This window comes from Triturus cristatus, chromosome 11, assembly GCF_964204655.1.
Source record: "Triturus cristatus chromosome 11, aTriCri1.1, whole genome shotgun sequence".
In the NCBI taxonomy this organism is placed as follows: domain Eukaryota; kingdom Metazoa; phylum Chordata; class Amphibia; order Caudata; family Salamandridae; genus Triturus; species Triturus cristatus.
Genome location: NC_140594.1, coordinates 1,000,470,346 through 1,000,489,487, shown reverse-complemented (window position 1 = coordinate 1,000,489,487; position 19,142 = coordinate 1,000,470,346). Strand labels below are relative to the sequence as shown.

The following is a 19,142-nucleotide window of genomic DNA, read 5'->3' as shown; positions in this document are numbered from 1 at the left end:
TGTTCCCCATGGCCAGCCTCACATATCCAATATGCCACTCTCATGTCACAGACCTCTGCCACATGCTGTGGGAGTGCCCACCTTAACCTCGTACCAGAGAGTAGTCCAAGAAACACTGGCATCTGTCACAGAACTCCAACACTTGAATGCATGGGATCTGTAAGCAAGAAAAGAAACACATGGTTCGGACCCATTGCTTGGTAAGCGCATCCTCATGCTACATTGGAGGGCTATCCAGTCGCTGCTCCTGATACAATGGCAAACGTTGGGGACAAGCTGAAAGCACAACTCTCCACCATGAAGAGGCTTGCTGCCTCTCCAAGTGACCCACAGTAGCAGCGTGAGACACCATGCTCACACATTTTTGTGAGGAGACGCTGGAGGCTTAGGCCCCCTCTAACCCATCAGGCATGTCTAACTGCAACCCCCAATGATTAACACACTAAATTGACATAAGGCCTCCCCCTCCCTGCTGAGCGGGTGCCTTCGGCCCCCTCCTCACACAGCCCCTGACACCAGCCAACAACTATCTTAGCCATTGGTTACAGTCTCCACCGTAGTGGGTCCCTGTCACCCCCCAATCCACTGCCACGCTCTCCCTGAAACCTTGGTCACCTACGCTTGTGCCGTTGCATGATGTTACCCTACCCTGCATTCACTGTTCAAGAGGTGTACACACCTGATGGCAACATACTGGAGCTGCGTTCTCCTAAAAGCACTCTGCGCGGACTGTATAGTTTGCACATTCTCCACCCACCCATGTGATAAAGTGCCCACAGTTCCTGGCCCCGATCTGTATCTACCCCGCGTTCCATAGCAAGTACCACATAACTAGTGCGTCCAAGCTAAGTAGTAACAATTGCAATATAAATGTTATGATGACTCTGTCAAGATGTATTAAAATAGAAAAACCTCAATAAAAAGAGTTTGAAAAAAAATCTTTTATTTCAGTCTGTCTTACCTTACATTGTAGAGAATCTGCTCCTCACTCTTTCCTGACCTAAAAACCATGCACTCTTCAATAAATGCATTCCCATGGAACATTTACCACATCAAATTTTAGGGGGGTCATTATGATGTCGGTCGAAAACCAAACTGCCCGACTCCTTGTCAGATTCACTTTCAATCGACTCGCAGTCAGCAGTTCCAACCGACCGATTATGATGCTTCCGAACACCGTTCGGAAGGACTCCCATTGACTTGATTGGGAGCCTGTGTTCCAATCGACAACACAGGCTCCAATGGGGAAAATGGGTGTCTGCAGCAAACCTTGCTCCCTGTGACAGGCACCCCATGGAGCCCCGAACACTGTGCATGGTTTTACGGGTGGGGGTCCCTTGAGTACCCCCACGACCCCCAACCGGAGGACTAAGGATGAAGGGAGGCCTGCTAGGGGCCCCCAAAGTCAGTTTCCGACAGCTCTTTCGTGTTGTAATCGGTTGGTCTGAAACGTGGTCCTTAGAGATGGACGAATCAGGTCAGACCGACTTGGACTCTCCGAATGCAGGTCGAAACCGATTTGGAATGACTGAACGGTTCCCCTGTATCATAAACGGTCGGTCAGAATTGTTTCCGACCGATTCGGCGGATGGGTTCCAAGACGGTCTAGGAGATTCCAACTGTCGGTCGGAGGTTTTCCGACCGACATCGTAATGAGCCCCTTAGTGTTGAAGCAGGGAGGCAAAGTCCATCAACTTACAGCACAATGCAAAACATGAAACAACATTCCAAGTGCTCATTATTCGCTCAATATTTTCTTTTCTTGAGCTTGCAAACATTCTTTAAAAATTGTGCAAAAAAGGATTGAAGGTGTTTTTTGGATTTAGTTCTCTGTGCATTTCAAACTCCTGTGGATTCCTCAGGAGGTAGCACAATCTGCTCATCGTCAATATTTTGTATTAATGGAACTGAAAATGAAACATAGTCTATAATGTCTCAACCAGGTTTGTGCTGGCTCTTTCACAGGCCATGAGGTGTAGATCCCTGGAACCTGCATAATCCCAGCATTCCATAACCTTAAAAAGGAGCTTGCGTTCAGCCTCGCTCCTCTATATGGTCATGGAACTTCACTGTGACTTGCAATATTGTTATAAAGTGTGCCGGGGGTACTTTACCCCTTTTATATTATGTTATATTATATGATATGATATCATATTATATTATATTATAATATATTATATCATATTATATAATGTATTATATTATATTATATTATATTGTATTATATTATAAAATCTTATCTTATATTATATTATATTATATTATATTATATTATATTATATTATATTATATTATATTATATTATATTATAGACACACTGCAGAAGTGGTAGAAAAACAGAGTAAATTAAATTAATGCAGAAAGTGGTTCTATGAGGAAACATGGGAGAACAGTCCTGAAAAGGACAGGCTAATACTAGAGAGATCCATGAGCTCACCAGACAGGAACAGCAGAATTTAAAGGACATATTATGAAGAAGCAACTCTAAAAAACATATGTGGGAATAGTAGGGCCGAGAAGACGCAAGGGTGAAGCATGACACTGCGTGGGTGGTACAGAGACCATGATGGGCATGGAGGAAATGGGCTGACTTGATAGCACTAAGAGTCGCTATCTGTTGACCTATTCTATACAGTGGGAAAGTTTAATAAATATTTCATGATAAAATATGTTTATGTGATTTGAAAATGCTTCTGCCCGGTTTACCTAAGTACATAAAACATTTAGACCACAGACATGAATCTTACTTTTCTAAAAGAATTAAATATTACACATAAAATACATGTGCATTGTGCTGCCTTCGAGGAAATTTAATTCTTCCAACAATTTTACAATAAAGGAGATGACATTTGTCACTCGACTATGTTGAACTATTCAATTCTAATTGGGCCGTAAACAGAATTAGTCATAGGTTTTAAATGTTTGCAATAGAACAAAAGGAATAGAAGAAAGACTTTGCTCATTATTAAAAACAAACACACCTTGGTTTTACTAGATAAATCCATCTAAGGGGTTGTGATATTTTTGCTCTGGATTTTTTTCTTCAGAAACTATTATATTTTGCATGACACAGCTGTTTTCCCTTAGGTTTCGGATTATAAGCATATTTAAATAGCACCAAGTAAAATGGAAAATATCATTATATTATCGAAAGGGCAGTTTCCATCATTCCTTTTCTGCTGATCTTGTAAACCAGTGAACTGACCTAATTTGTGTTGATTCAGAGATGCGCCAACGTCAAGAAATGCTCATGAGAAACCAGATGATGACCGTGAACCCTCAGGTCATGGGACCTGGACCGCAGAGAATGCCCGCCATCCCTTCGCCCTTCGACGCTCGCTTTGTGGAGAGGTAAGATTTTATTATTCTCAAACTAGTAAATATGGTATTACTTTAAAAAATGTAACCTGACTTTAACGACTGTCCTGTGAAAGCTCAAATGTAACTCTTTATGTGGTATGATGATGAGATATTTCAAAATTAGCTTTAGTGAAATCAAGCAGTGGCGGTTCCTCTACGCGGGTGGAGGAGCGTTGCCCCGCTAGGCTGGAAGTGTACAGGTACAGAATAATAAAATGCTCATTACCATTTTATTATTCTGTGTGCCGCTGGCCCGCACTGCTCAGGCGCAAATGTGAGGGTGTGTGCGGGGCAGTTTCCTCAGATTGCAGAGTGACTGCTGCCCCTGCCAGTGCTCACTGCGCATGTCAGATTGGCCGGCTGTAGACAGCTGGTCTATCCAACATGTGCACTTTAGACACTACAATCCCAGCTCTGTAAAACAGCTGGGGGTTGCAGGCCCAGGCCCCCAGCCTCAGAATGGAGTAGCCTACTCCAACCAATCCTGGAGCTGCTCCAGAATTGGTTGGGTTTGTACTGGAGGTCAACCCCATTCCTTCCCTTTTATCTATCAGGGAGAGTGCTGTCAACATTGATGGCTGCATCCCCACCTGGGTGAATTTTTTTGGCATCGCGCCATGCCCAAACCCGCCCCACTAAAGTTTTATGTCACTAGCCGCCCCTAGTCGAATGTCATATGTAAATTATTCAACCCAAAAAACCAGGGCCTCTAGCATGCAAACAAAATAAAAGTTGCAATAACTGGGAAGCAATCTATTCACTGGGCACAGCATATGAGCAGAGTACACATCCTGACAGAAGAAGTAAGAGGTCAAACCAAGTTTGGCAGTATGCAAGTGACATAATGGCACATGACATGACAGTGTGTAACATCACAGCACATGATATCGCACATTGTATCACAGGAAGTGGAATCACAAGCCATGACCTCACAGGAAGTGACATCACAAGAAGTGACATCAGATCTTAGGACCTCACACATATGTTTAACAGGTCTATCATGAGTACATTTGAGTGCATTGCAATATTTAACAAACTAGATTATGCGTCGGGTTGTGCCAAAAAAGTGATGCAAAATCTGGGCCTCAATCTATGCATTTATTTTTTTTAACTCTGCCACAAAGAAATTGGCAACAAGAAGAAACATGGCAGTACATGTTTTTCTGCTTGTTGTATTGCAAAGTCTATATTTTAAAATATCTTATGGGGTTCAGTCACGTGCTTCAGAGATCTTTGTGTGCCAGCTAAATTTCAGGGAATAAAAAGAATTGGAAGATAACTCTGAAGGTTAACAGATTTGCTGGAGAGATCTGTGTATTGTCTAGTCCCAGTTTTGAATCAGAGTAGCATAGAGGGTAAATATGTCTCCTGTAACAGATGGCAGATTTTTATTTTATTTAAATGGGAAAGGTGGTTACTTCTTCAAGACAGATATCCTTATGTTACTTGCAGTTCATAAATTGAAATCCTTCTTATATAGCACAGTGAGCTCTGAAGGACAGGTGGCTCCTAAATCTTGTAACCCTCACTGTCTTATATAACACATACTGCACATTGACTTACACACACACATAATTTATTGTCAATCTACAGCGCTTTAAAAGAAAGAAAACAAAATAGTGGTATTTAAATTGTTATTCGTGTAAATATAGGGACAGAACAACACATCTGACATTCTTACAGTGCATGTATATCTCTTATATACAGGGACTAAGAAAAGTCAAAAGCATGCCTCTCTTAAGAACTTGTGAGTGATAAGCTTTATGCCTTTGTTTCCCCTCCTTTACATTTAGGTGTGATGCTCCCCATACCTCCCGGCCAGGATCACGGCCGGACTGGGAACCAGAACCGGCCCTGCAAACAGCTCGGCCTGCCCCGAGGGTGGGAGGGGGAGGTTGCTAGCACCATTTCTGTCTTACCGCTGCAAAACCGGCCCCCGGAAACAAAATTGACCTTCCAGGGGTCCAAAACCAGCCCCACCCTGACGGCCCACCGTGGAAACGCCCAGTGCCCGCTACAGCCAGTTCGGTCCTGGCCAGAATACTCCAAAAAAAGGAGGCTTGATGGCCCCTTAACTTCAGCCTTTGTAATGGGCCTAGCTGGAATCTGCTACGCCCCTCCCTGCCTGCATGTTGCTCAAAAGGAAAGTAGACAACCTGCAGGCACTGCTGAATGAGCCCCAGTGTGTGAAAATTAAACCAGGACAAGTTTAGCATATTTTTGTGGGGCCCAACCTCTTAGCAGGGTAGATGGCGTCCACCCTGTGAAAAGAGTGGTTAGAAGACTTCTACCCGCATGTACCCTCGCCGTGTGCCCTGCATATAACACAACGGGTGTCATGAGACAGGAAGTAGGTTTGTAATCATCCACGCTCACGTTAAGATTCCAATTCCGACATCTTTGTGATTTTAGCTTGCTCATTTTAAAAACTGCTAGCTTTATTCAGTTTGACTCTGAAGTCTGTAGCAGAGACAAGAAGCAAATGGGAACAAGTAGACTAGCTTTAAGGTCAGACTGGGACAGAAAATAATCCCAAGCCCCAAAATTAGAGTGGCTTCCATTAACGAATCAGATAGCTAAAAAAGTGGACTACATTCTGCAAATTGGGGCAGTTTTTAAATTGTACATACACGCTATATATGTGTTTTGCAAGGTAGGGAGACTGCATGCATGCGTGCTTGCCGCAGAGAATGTTTGTTTTGATATCAGGCAGTGGCAGCTGGCACGGAACTGGGGTGGCGGGGGGAGGGGTAAAGAGGTGTAAAAAAGAAAAAAACCTACCTCTCCGCTGCTCTGTCCCACGTCATCTCTCCTCCTCGTCTGTCGAACAGGAAGAGCCAGGCTCTCCTGAGCCAATCACAACACAGTAATACAGAGTAGTGATTGGTCTGAGCTCTGTAGTTTGGCGCTCAGACGGGGACTGGGGGCCTGGGTATGTTCTCCACCCTGGCTGTAATGCAGCCTGGGTGGAGAACATGCTAAGTGCGCATGACTGTTTGGCCAGCATGAGACGGCCGGCCAAAGCATCATGCGCACTTCAGTGTGCCCACCACTCCTCCCCTGCGTCAATAATAATAATAATAGTTATTGTTATTATTATCGTTATGTGATATTGCCATCAGGAGCCACAGTTACTAGCAACTCTTCACACCCTTATCAGAGGAAAGCAATACTTAATTATTTGAGTCCAAAATAAGAGCAATAATAATAATACTAATAATAACTACTATTATTATTATTGGCTAATGGCTTCAGGAGCCACCGTTATTAACAACTCTTAGCACCCTTATGAGAGGGAAGCAATACTTATTAGAGTCCTAAATAACAACAATATTAACAATAACAACAATAATAATAATAATAATAATAATAATAAATGTAACTATTGTTGTTATTATTATTATGAATATTATTATGATTATCATGCGATAATACCTTCAGCAGCCACGTTTATTAACAACTCTTAGCACCCTGTTGAGAGGCAAGCAATACTTAATTATTTGAGTTCTAAATAATAATAATGATAACAATATTAGGTATTAATGTTATTATTCTTATGTAATAATGCCCTCAGCAGCCACCGTTATTAACCACTCTAAACACCCTTATCAGAGGACAACAATGCTTAATCTTTGCGTCTTGAAAAACAATAACATCAATAATAATAATAATAATAACAATAACAACAACAGCAACAATGATAATAGCTGTTATTATTATTGTCCCTTATATCATCTACTGGTATGTATTTAGCACACCGGTTGATTTGCATGATAAGTATGTAAGTGGCCCATGTGCTAGGATGAGACGTAGGCTTGTGCCATGGAAAAAAGGAGCGAAGTTTTACTCCAAACCGTACGCACAGCACAATCCATATTCCGTAATGAAAATACCACAAATTCATCCACGTTTTGTACATTTTATTCCACGTGTTTCAAAGTTTTATAATGCTTATTTCCTTTAAGCATGTTACATGTCAGGCGCTTATGTATGACAAGCTTCTAATGCGGCAGATATGCCCATCCAGGCCTTTTCTGCAGCATGACACATACATAGTTCATCCTTTGTGGTTGATCTTTTTTACCCAATGCATTCCGGCTTTTCCATAAGCCTTCTTCAGGGGTTCACTACAAGTTTAAGAAAACCAACATTAGTTTGTAAATTCACCAAGGATGAACTATGTATGTGTCATGCTGCAGAAAAAGGCCTGGATGGGCCTCACATGTAACATGATAAAAGGAAATGAGCATTATAAAACTTTGAAACACGTGGAATAAAATGTACAAAACGTGGATGAATTTGTGGTATTTTCATAATGGAATATGGAATGTGCTGTGCATCCGGTTTGGAGTGAAACTTCCCTTCTTTTTTCCATGGTATTTGCAAAAACGTGGAGGGCAGACCACGTTCCTGGGCTGCACGCCGAAAAGTTAAAACAATGGATAAATTGAATGGTGAAACAATTTGGAAGAAACAGGAGTGCACTTTGTCACCCCCCTTTTTTAGGTCGAGGGACCGTCCGGTCTGCCGAAGGCAGAACCGGAAGTCCGGAGATCCTATGTTTCTTAGAGTGGCTATTTAGCCCGCCTCTCTTTTTGCCTCTCCTCCATTGGCTGGCTTCCTAAACGGAGGCCAGCCATTGGACGAGAGAGCCATCCCTCCAAATAGGCTCCGTCTTTTTCAGATTCAGGGGCGTGTTCCGTGCTCTTCTTTCCACTTTTTAGCCACGCCCTTTTTAGGCGTGTTTTTCTCTCCTCCAGCCAATGGCAAGAGGAGAGAAAAAGAAACACGCCCCCGAATCCGAAAACGCCACTGCGTTTCTCCAAGCCATTTCTGCTTTGCCTCGGAGAAAGGCGGTGGTTTTCATGGCGACTCCCTCCCCCTGCTGCCTCCTTTGTTGTTGAGAGCTGAGAGCCCCCTGCAGGCTCTGGGAGCCGAACTTGCGCAGCGCCTCTCACCTGTGCCGGGCTGCTGCTCTCTTCATCCTCCTGGGTGGGGTCGGGGCTAAGTCGTTCCTTCCCATATGCTCTCCTGCTTGTACGGCGACCCAGAGTTGTCAAGATCACCCCGCCAACTACTCACTTTCTCGGAGGTGCCCTGTGTCCAGCTCCGTGGGTTAAAAGGTTATTAGCTCTTCAGGGTGTGTTATTTGTACGGTCAGAGCAGGAGAGGGGGGCGGCTGAAACTGGTAGCATCCACGCTCTGAGCTCCTCTCTCCCTCCACTCTGTTCCCCTTCCCTCACACGCTCACCTCCCCCCCCCTTTCCTTCCCTCCCATTGCGGCCACGCGCCCTCTCTGTTCATCTCTCGAGCTCCCTCCTTGGCGCCACATTTCTTCTTTTCTCATCTCCTTTGCTCTGCGCTCTCCTTATCAGTTCCTCTCTGCCCCTCCAGTCCTGCTGTGTCACTTCCTCCCTCTGTATCACTCCCTCCCTCCTTCCTTGTGACCCCTCACTTCCTCCTGCTGCCCTTCACCTCACACGTTTCTCTTCCACCACCCAGCTATCTCCTCTCTCTTCCTTTGGGTCACTCTTTCCCTCAAACTCCCTCCTATCTTTCACATGCGCTTCCTCTTCTTTCGTGCCTGCCCCCCCTTCCGCCCCCAGCAGTTAGACTTCCCTCACCAATCTCTCTCTCTTCATCTTACTTTCTCTTATCTTCTCTCTTCTCATACCCTTTCCTCGCACCCCGCCCCGTCTCCCTTTCTGCATCTCGTTCTCTCCCTGCTCTTATCTCGTTTTACCACCCTCTGCCCCCTCCACTACCGCTCCTCTTTCTCTCTCGGGACCCACTCTTTTAACTTCCAGCGGTGTCGGCTCTCCCCCGCCTTCCCCACCCCCACAGAGAAGGTATGTACTGGGAAGGTTTGGACACAGAGGGGGGGATGCACCCCCTTCACTCTGGGGTGTGGGGGAAGAGGGCTCGGAGACATAATCCACTTCAAATTGTGTTGTGCTAGTAGTGTTTTATGTGATGTTTTACTCGATCGCGCAGTGTGATCCTGGGCAACGCCAGCGCTGGTTGGTGATACTAGGCTACGATTTGTTATAATGCCATGATAGGCCGAGACGTATAACTAGATGCCATATGGTACTGCTCGGATCTGATACGCTATGCTGCTTTGTTACTGTAATGTATACATTACACTGAGGAATAGGAGGCAAGGGAGCAAGGAGTCCTACAGGATGGATGAGCGTCACCATGTAGGGAAAGCTTTACTCCGAGAACCCATGTTCACAAGGTGTTGCAAAAACGTTAAGAAGTCACAAGAGAGTCATGAAAACCAGCCTGGCAGACACTTATACATCTTTTTGTTGTAAAACTCTGCCACAAAGAAATTGGCGTGGGGTTCAGCAGACGGGTGTTCAGTGGGGGTCAGGTCATGGCGAGCCATACGTTTAGTCTGTATTAAAGATGTCCCAGAATCTTCCGGCAGCCTCACTTCCTCCCTTTGGTCCTTCAGCAGCCCGTGCTCGGCTTCTTATGACTCACCCTGATTGTCGCATTATTCCTTCTTTGCGGTCATATGACTGGGACAAACAAGGCCACGCGGTGTGAGTTATTATTTGGAAAGGGTGACCTGTGTACCCTCCCGGACTGGCCCTGGTCACCTTTTCCCTTTGTCTCACACTGGCCAGTGTGGAACGTCCTTGTTAACAAGATAAGCGGGCAAAATAACTCACCCTTGCAGGGATGAGTGTCAGGGTCACATAATTGCACCCTGGTCACACTCACACAGCTGTATCTCAGCAGGTTCATGCTTTTTCTGCAGAGTCGAATGTGTATACACAGCTTCCTTTCCTTCTAAAACAGTATAGTGAGCCTGCTGTGTTGTTCCATGTGTATTCTACAGGGTACAGAATCAAATCCTGGTTCGTCGGATCAGTGGGTTAATGTGTTTGCTGCAGAGGTCTCTGTGTGTGTGTGTGTGTGTGTGTGTGTGTGTGTATGTGTGTGCCTCTGTGTGTGTGGCTCTGTGTGGGTGGCTTTTTTTGTAGGTGGCTCTATGCGTGGGTGGCTCTGTCTGTGTGTGGGTAACTCTGTGTGTGTGTAGGTGGCTGTGTGTGGGTGGCTCTATTTGTGTGTGGGTTGCTCTATGTGAATAGCTCTGTGTAGGTGGCTCTGTCTGGGTGGCTCTGTGTGTGTGGGTGGCTTTGTGTGTGTGGCTCTGTGTGTGCGTGCAAATGCAATAGGTCTCACATTTGAGAGAGATTAAGATATTGACATTGTAAATAACAATGCCGTTTCTTTAAATGTTTTACAAACAAAAACATAAACAAAAATAATGTCATGAGCAATGCCAATAGCTCTAACTTTAACAATGCCGAGACCATTGCATTGTAAATGCTCTGTATGTGAGTCTATAGCTCTGTGTGTGTGTAAAAGTGTAGCTTTATATTTGTCACTCTATATTGCACTATGTGAATGTATATACATCTGTGTGTACACATGTGTCTGTGTAGATTGCTTTATGGCTAAGTGTCGCTATTTAGAAGTAGCTCTGTCTGTGTGTACCTAAGTTTAGGCTGGATATATGTGTTTGTGGCACTCTGTGTGTGTGGCTCTGTATGTGTTGGTGGCTCTGTGTGTGTGTGTGGCTCAGTATGTGTAAGTCTGTGTATGTCTGTGTGGTTCTATGTGTGTAGCTGTGCGTGTGTGTGGCTCAGTGTATGTGTAGCTCAATAAGTGCATAGGTGCCTCTGTGTGTGTATAGATGGCTCAGTATCTTTATGTGGCTAGCTCGGTATGTGTTAGGTGACTATGTCTCTAGCTAGCTCTGTATGTGTAAGTCAGTGGCTCTGTATGTGGATGTCTGTAGCTCTGAATATTTGTGTGGATAGCTCTCTATCTGTGTCTGGCTGACTCTGTAGGTGTGGCTCTGTATGTATGTCTGGGGATACACTTTGTATGTGTGTGGCTCTGTGTGGGTGGTTCTGTATGTGTGTGGGGTTGGCTCTCTCACTACGTCACTCTCTCTCCCTAACTCTCTCTCTCACTACCTCACTATCTCTCACTACCTCACTATCTCTCACTATACTACACTCTCTCTCACTAACTCTCTACCTCACTCTCTAACTCACTACTCAACTCTCTCTTTCTCACAGCAACACAATATCACTACCACAGTAACTATCTCTCACTCTAACACACTACTTAGAAACTTCACTCTCTCTCTATCTCACTACCTCACTCTCTATCACTACATCACTATCTATTTCTATCTCACTCTCACTACCTCACTATATCACAACACACTCTCTCAAAACTTCACTACATCACTCTCTCACTACCTCGCAAATTCACTCTCTCTTTCTAACTCACTAATTCACTCTATCTCACTACCTCACTCTCTCTCTCAAATACACTAAGTCACTTACACTCACTCTTTCACTACCTCACTCTATCTCACTACTTCACTACATCACTCTCTGTTTCTATCTTAATACCTCACTCTCTCTTTCCCTACCTCAATCTTTCGCTATCTCACAACATCACTCACTGTTTCTATCTCACTACGTCAGAAAATACCTCACTCACTAACTCACTCTTTCACTACCTCACTCTCTATCTACCTCACTCTCTCTCACTATCTCACTCTCTATTTCAATACCTCCCTTTCTCTCTCTATCTCACTACCTCACTCACTCTCTGCTAATGCAATAGGTATCACATATGCAAAACAAAAACTAATGCCAATAGAAATGACAATGCCATTTATTTAGGGATACAAAAATGATAAAAAAAACAATGAGCAATACCAATAGCTCTACCTGTAATATTGCCGAGACCATTGCATTGTAAATGCTTGTTTTACAGAGGCTTGTGCACAATCATCAGTCAAATGTACACAGTCATCTGTCACAAGCACTCCTAGGAGCCTCACACACACCATCAGACATCTCCTTCGAGGGGACCTATCAACCAGACCCTCTCCAAACGTGATAGCATGCTCCATCCAGCCTGCAATCAGTTCGTACGAGGGGATTACAAGTGCTGCGAGGCCACGCTAGTGCTAGATACGTGCTACATTAATGCAAATGACGATCACTGTTTGCAGGGTATTAGTAGTAAATGACTTCTACTGCAACACTGCTGCTACTCGAACGGCCATTAATATCATGAAATGTAAAATAATCATGCAAGCCTGAATAATTCACGTCACTTGTTATGACTGTACTGCTTACTTACTAATTCACCACTAACACTGTATGGGTTCCAGCGTAGCGTGCTACTCGCCGAAAAAGCACTTCAACACCCCATCAGGGGTACCAAGTGCTATTTAAATGCAAACCTTTTTACCTTCTCTATCCCTCCACTGTCATTCTCAATCCAAAAAACTGACTAAAATATCCACCACTCTAATTACTTTCATATTTTCACTATATTAATTCACCACGGATCACTGACAGAATATCGAGGAGCAAAATATCGGCCTGCCAAAATATCGATGACAAAATATAGAATGACAGAATATCGACTTCCAATCTACAAACAGGTAAGTACAAAAATATTGAATCCAAAATATCATTGTAAATAATATAGTTTGTTAAAATATCGAATTTTTTAAATGTCTTAAAAGTAATGTAAAATCATGAAATAATAAATATAATGAAGTAAAACATACTTAAAAATACTTAAATAACCTTATAATTAATAAATAATTAATGTAAATTAAAAAAAATAAACATGCATTTTTTATTTTTTAATACATATATATGTTAAGTTAAAATTATTAAAAAACATATTCAATATTTTTAGTGTTGGATAGCGGGAGGGTAAAAATTACTATTCCCACTCCAGTGAGTGCAACAGTAGGGAAAGCGTTGGATAGCGTAGGGGTAAAAAAGAATATTCCCACTCCAGTGAGTGCAACAGTAGGGAAAGTGTTGGATAGTGTAGGGGTAAAAATTATTATTCACACTCCAGTGAGTGCAACAGTAGGGAAAGCGTTGGATAGCGTAGGGGTAAAAATTACTATTCCCACTCCAGAGAGTGCAACATTAGGGAAAATGTTGGATAGGGCAGGGGAAAAAGTACTATTCCCACTCCAGGGAGTGCAACAGTAGGGAAAGTAATGATTTAATAATTAAATATATATAAATTAATTATCAATACCAATAAAAATGTATTAAAAATTAATTCCCAATGACAAATTATTTAATAATTAATTAATTATAAATACCAATAAATGTTACTTATTAAAAATTAATTACCTATTAATAATTATTTAACCACACATTATTTTCCAATACCAAAAATTAATAAGTAATACAAAATGTTTACCAATTGATATTTAATTAACAGTAAATCAATTAGCAATACACACAAATATTTCAAATAATTATTTAATTACAATTAAATCACTTCCCACCCTACTCCCCTATAAACCCACAACCCACTCCGAATAGTAAATTAATACAATTAAAATAATTATCAATTAATCAATTAATACAAATTAATTACCAATTAATACAAATTAATTACGAATTAATAATTAATTAACAATAAATTAATGATCAATACCAATAACTAAAATTAAATAATTACTTAATTACAATTACATTTCTTCCTACCCTATTCCCCTTTAAACCCACAACCCGCTACAGAAATAAAACGCAAAATTAAATTAAAAATAATTAGTAATTCCTAAAAATTAATATTTAATTTACTATAATTAAATTACTTCCCACCCTATTCCCCTATAAACCCACAACCCGCTACGGAATTAAATTATGCAAAAATTAAATAACATAAAATTCATTACTTTAAAAAAATTAAAACATACATTACAAAAATAATACATACTTTTAACACATATACTAACACTTAAAACACTATAAAAATGTGAACATTTTAACAACGATATTATGACTGTTGATACTAAGACAATCGATATTTCTTACCTGAATTTCGATATTCTGCACCACTATATTTTGGCAATTTGATATTCTGTCCATTGTAGATAAAAAACTCGATATTTTGGCAATTTGATATTGAAAATTCGATATTATGTCTGTTCACCATTCACCACTAATCCTTTAAAGGTTCTGAAATAGCGTGCTACTCGCCGAAAAAGCACGCTACTAGTCGAAAAAGCGCTTCAACGCCTTGTCAGGGGTAGTAAGCGCTATATAAATGCAATTACAATTCAATAAATAGGTCAAAGGAACTGCACCAACTTAATTGAACCAACGAATCTCCATCTACTCCCCCGTGGGCACTATCAGAGGGATCGGTCTTGATGAACTGGCAGTCCTTTAAGCTAGTTTATTATGAAACGTGGAACATATATTAGCCATTTTAGAACTATAAGGGAGTCTTGGCGGACTGACATCAATAGAGCTTAAAACGCAGGCGCTTTGGAACAACCGCAACGCTTTTCTGTTCAATAACTGGCATTTCTACTAATAACTGGCCGTTCTACTGTTTTCGTTCTTGTGATGTACATCTTTCTTTGGCTCCCAGTGCCCACAGAGAATTTGGTTTACGATAGGCGCTTTAAAAACGTGTAACAAAATATAAGTAACAAAAGTAAAAGACGCTCTATAGAGATGACATTTGAAAACACGTTTGTTGCTGCTGGGCTTCCAAGACCTATTCAGGTTTTCTTATACTCTTTTTTAGATGTACTTTGATTTGTATGCTAAAGACACGCGACTTTATTTAATACACCTTCGAGAAAATACATTAATAAGATGTCATTGTAACTTTTGAAGTACAAACAACTCAAGAGACATGGGAAATGTGTAAAACGCTGTATTTAAGTATGACCGCAAGAGGGCGGCATTAGACAAGACATGCACGCCCTAAGTCTCTACGTTAGAGAAGTTTCAGTATCGTAGAGCTACTAAGTTTGTAGAGTTACCGCTGGACACAACGGCAATCTCTGTGGTAATGGGGTGGGGGGGGGGGGGGGCACCCTATTTACAATGCATATCCCAAAGGTACCAGTCTCATTTACAGTTGAAAATGTTTTTAAAATCCTTACCGCCACATGCATTCGTAGCATATTATATTTCAATTAATAAACACCCTCCTTGGGGTGTCATCACTCAATATGTAGGTGTCAAGTTGTATTATATTATCAGAACGCATTGTCCATTCGTTTTTATTTTTTATTATTAATTGGGAGATTTAGATATATCTAATGCCTTTCGCAAAATGACCATCAAAAAATAACTGGAATTGAAAACAGAACAAACCAGGGATTTTCACATACACACACATCACTTACGATGTTCTCGCACTTGTGCACATGCTCAAAGAGGTATGGCAAATTTGAGCATTTTGTATGGTGGAAATAAACGTGAAGCAGTAGCTCCTTTAAAAAAAATTCTATCTACAAACACCAAACATAAAAGTAGGACTACACGTTTGCATCGTCCCAGGGACAGAGAATAAAAGACAGAGAATACATGAATTGGCAACATACAAGACACATACAACGATGCAATGAGGGTAACTGAGTGAAACCTTACCCACATTTTCAGCTGTGGTAATTAAATTAGTTTTTGGTAAAGGCTGCCAATGAATCCTGCACTGGATCATGTGACAAATTCCCTCCCTCTGTGTTCAAGACCACCCTTTCTGGAAAACTAAGAAGTGTGTGTTAAAATTGTTGAATTTTGCCTGGACAGATGGTGAAAAACCAGGACAGTCCTGGCAAATCTGGGACCCCTAGCCACTCTAACTGAAGTCCTATACCACTCATTACTCACATTTTTCAATGTCTTCTCTCAGATCCCACTGCCATAATAGTAGCTTCCGTTGCCCAACTCAATGAAAAAGAATGTACCACCCACAGGATATATCGCTGAGTGGGACCTGCGAAGTCGTAAACCAGAGACCTGAAAGCCCCAGTCAAGAAACCAAGGAAGCTATCTTATCTCAGTCATATTTTTTTAAACTCTGCTTAATTTTTATTTATTCAGTTATTTGTGTTTTATAGAGCGCGGACATGACCCGTTAGGGTATCAGAGCGCTTCACAGGGTTAGCAGGTTGTATACAAATAAGACGTAGGTGGGTGGGTGGAACATTTGGGATCTAAAACAAGTACAAGCATTTTACAAGTCGTAATGTAACGAAGGTCCAAGAATATAAGTGTGGAGTGCCAGAAGGTGCAGGGTGGATAGCATCCGGACAGTCCAAGGTGTAGTAGTAACAGAATAAAAACAAGGTCGCTGAGGGTGAGTGCAATGCAAGAATTAAGGGAGGAATTTTCCCATTAGGAAGGTTTTGGCTTCCTTTTTAATACGTGCCAGAGACGGAATTAATAAGATACCAAACATATATTCCCTCTCATCAAGCAAGTGGGGACACACTACTCATGTTGCATACCTTCCTGCTGTGCATATTTTCATCTACCAGTAGATATGTTCAATCACTCTAAATAGGTGTACTGAAAATGCACCTATTTTTCATATACACAGATTCTGATCCAATGTATCTGAATCCAACTGTATCTGATACACACTCAAAATCAGTGCAGTGTAGGGCAGGGGAGGAGTCCTCTTAGCGCTAGGGGTTCATTGATTGCCTGAAAAGTCAAGTGTTTTGTTAGAGTTGAACAGAGAAAGGCATGTAACTCCATAGAGAGGGGGCTAAAAAGCATGTCCTCATTGAGCACGTTTCTGTACAATGACAAAAAGTGTTAATCTTGCCAAAAAGTACGCTAAAATAGTACCATAACTATGAGATTTCATCATATACTAACAAGCGCATGTATTTCTTTGTGTTGAAATTTTTTATTAAAGTTTTTAAAAAACAAATACATCAAAGCATAAACAATAGAAAATGAAGAGAAGATGGATCCATATTGAGAGAAATAATGCAAAAAGATACTGATGAATAAATATTAGATAAATATGATATAAATATGCATTTAAATATATAAATACTAATTGAAGTAATAATTATGTCAAAATATAAAATGATGTATTATAAAGACATAACCTATAAGGGGGAGGAAAAAGGGAAGGAGCTTAGACAATAGAAGAGCAGGAAATATAAATAAATAGATAAAACAAAGGTAAAATGATTAGATAAAAACAGATGAACACTGTGGCAAATAAAACAGAGACTACAGAAGACAAGAAAACAAAAAGAAATAAACAAAGGACAAGGGAGGGTAAAAGCTGATTAATGTGCTTGGATAGAAGTAGAAGCAGGGGAGTTAGCAGAATTTGATTTAAGAAATGGAGACCAAATACGGAGAAAGGTGTCAGCTTGATCCTGAAGGTTATAGATTGTGCGTTCATGTGAGGCAGTCTGTATCATCGCTACCAACCAATCTTCCTGAGAGGGAGGCAAAGATGATTTCCAATGACGCAGGATACATATTTTAGCAGTGGCCAGTGAGATATGAAAAAGACGGAGTTGTGGCTTCGAGAGCTTTGGGGAGTGGCGGACATCATGCAGGAGGATATTAGTTGGTGTAAGTGGCAATTTTAGGGGCATAGTGGAATTCAAAGTAGTGCCGATGTAAGCCCAATAAGATCGAATACTAGGGCAATCACAAATGATATGAGTAATATCGCAACCTGAATTGGAGCATCTCCAGCAATTGGAATGGGAAAGAAGGCCAGCTTTGTGCAATTTGACTGGAGACCAGTGCCAATCATGTAATATTTTAAAAAGACAAAATTTAAGCCTTGATTCACGGGCTCCCTTGTTCAAATTCTCCAGAATCAGATCCCATTCAGTGTCAGAGAAGGAAATTGAGAGGCGAGCTTGCCATTTACGCTGAAGATCATGTGAAAGGGGTTTAGAGAAGAGGTGGGACGATAAAATTTTATATATGCCGGAGGTAACACCTTTAAATTTCCCCCAAACATGCAAATAGGATAAAATAGGGGAATCTTGTAATATCCATGGCGGTGACCCCATATGGATCTTCAGACATTGCTGAAGTTGGAGGTATTTAGAAGAATGGTGTAGGGGAAGATCAAATTCTACTCTTAGCTGAGAGAATGGCTTAAAATCCCCATCATGCAGAAGCTGATCCGGATAGAGGATACCTGCAGCACGCCATTCAGGCCAGGATAACATACGACCATTGATGCGAATGCCCGAATTATTCCATAGGGGGGCTTTAATATGAATTCTTGGATTCGAACCCAACAACCTATGACTTCTCTGCCAGGATTTATGCATGGCAGATAAAATCGGATTTTTCGGATCAAGACGGCTAGTGCCACTACCATACAAAGGAGTAAGATTCGATTCCGAGGATAGAAGATGTCGTTCTATTTGGACCCATTGTGGCAAGTCTTTAATACCAGGTAGAAAATATGAGAGTTGGGAGATATGTAACGCCAAGGAGTAGTGTTCAATGGATGGGAGACCAATGCCACCAGATAACTGATGAGCCTTCAGCTTAGTCATGGCAAGACGTGGCTTGGCATTACCCCAGATGAAGGTTTTAATCTGGGCATCTACTGATCGGAGTAAGGATAAGGGAATCTGTAGGGGAAGCATGCCTAGAATGTAAATAAATCTCGGAAGAGTAACCATTTTAACAGCCTGAGCCCTACCCCAGAGAGAAAGACCCAGAGCCTTCCATTTGTCAAAATCCCGACGCATTTGGGAGATAAGAGGAGATAGGTTATCTGTAACCATGTCCTGTAACCCTTTATTAACTAGGACACCCAAGTATTTGAGGCGTGAGGCCTGCCAACGAAAAGGAAAACCAAAGATGGCAGCTTTTGTGGTACCATTAGAAATAGGTAGGGCCTCACTTTTGTCCCAATTAATCTTATAACCTGAAAAGGAAGAGAAATCA

General features: G+C 41.6%; 1 protein-coding gene across 2 annotated transcripts in view; it reads left to right on the top strand.

Moving 5' to 3' along the window:
• Positions 1-19,142, top strand: part of SAMD7 (sterile alpha motif domain containing 7) — a 139,844-nt gene that overhangs the window by 52,830 nt on the left and 67,872 nt on the right. For both annotated transcript variants that reach the window (XM_085633733.1, XM_085633734.1), the window contains one exon: positions 3,225-3,351. In XM_085633733.1, the coding sequence (XP_085489859.1) occupies positions 3,225-3,351 (127 nt within the window). The remainder of the gene's footprint in view (positions 1-3,224; positions 3,352-19,142) is intronic.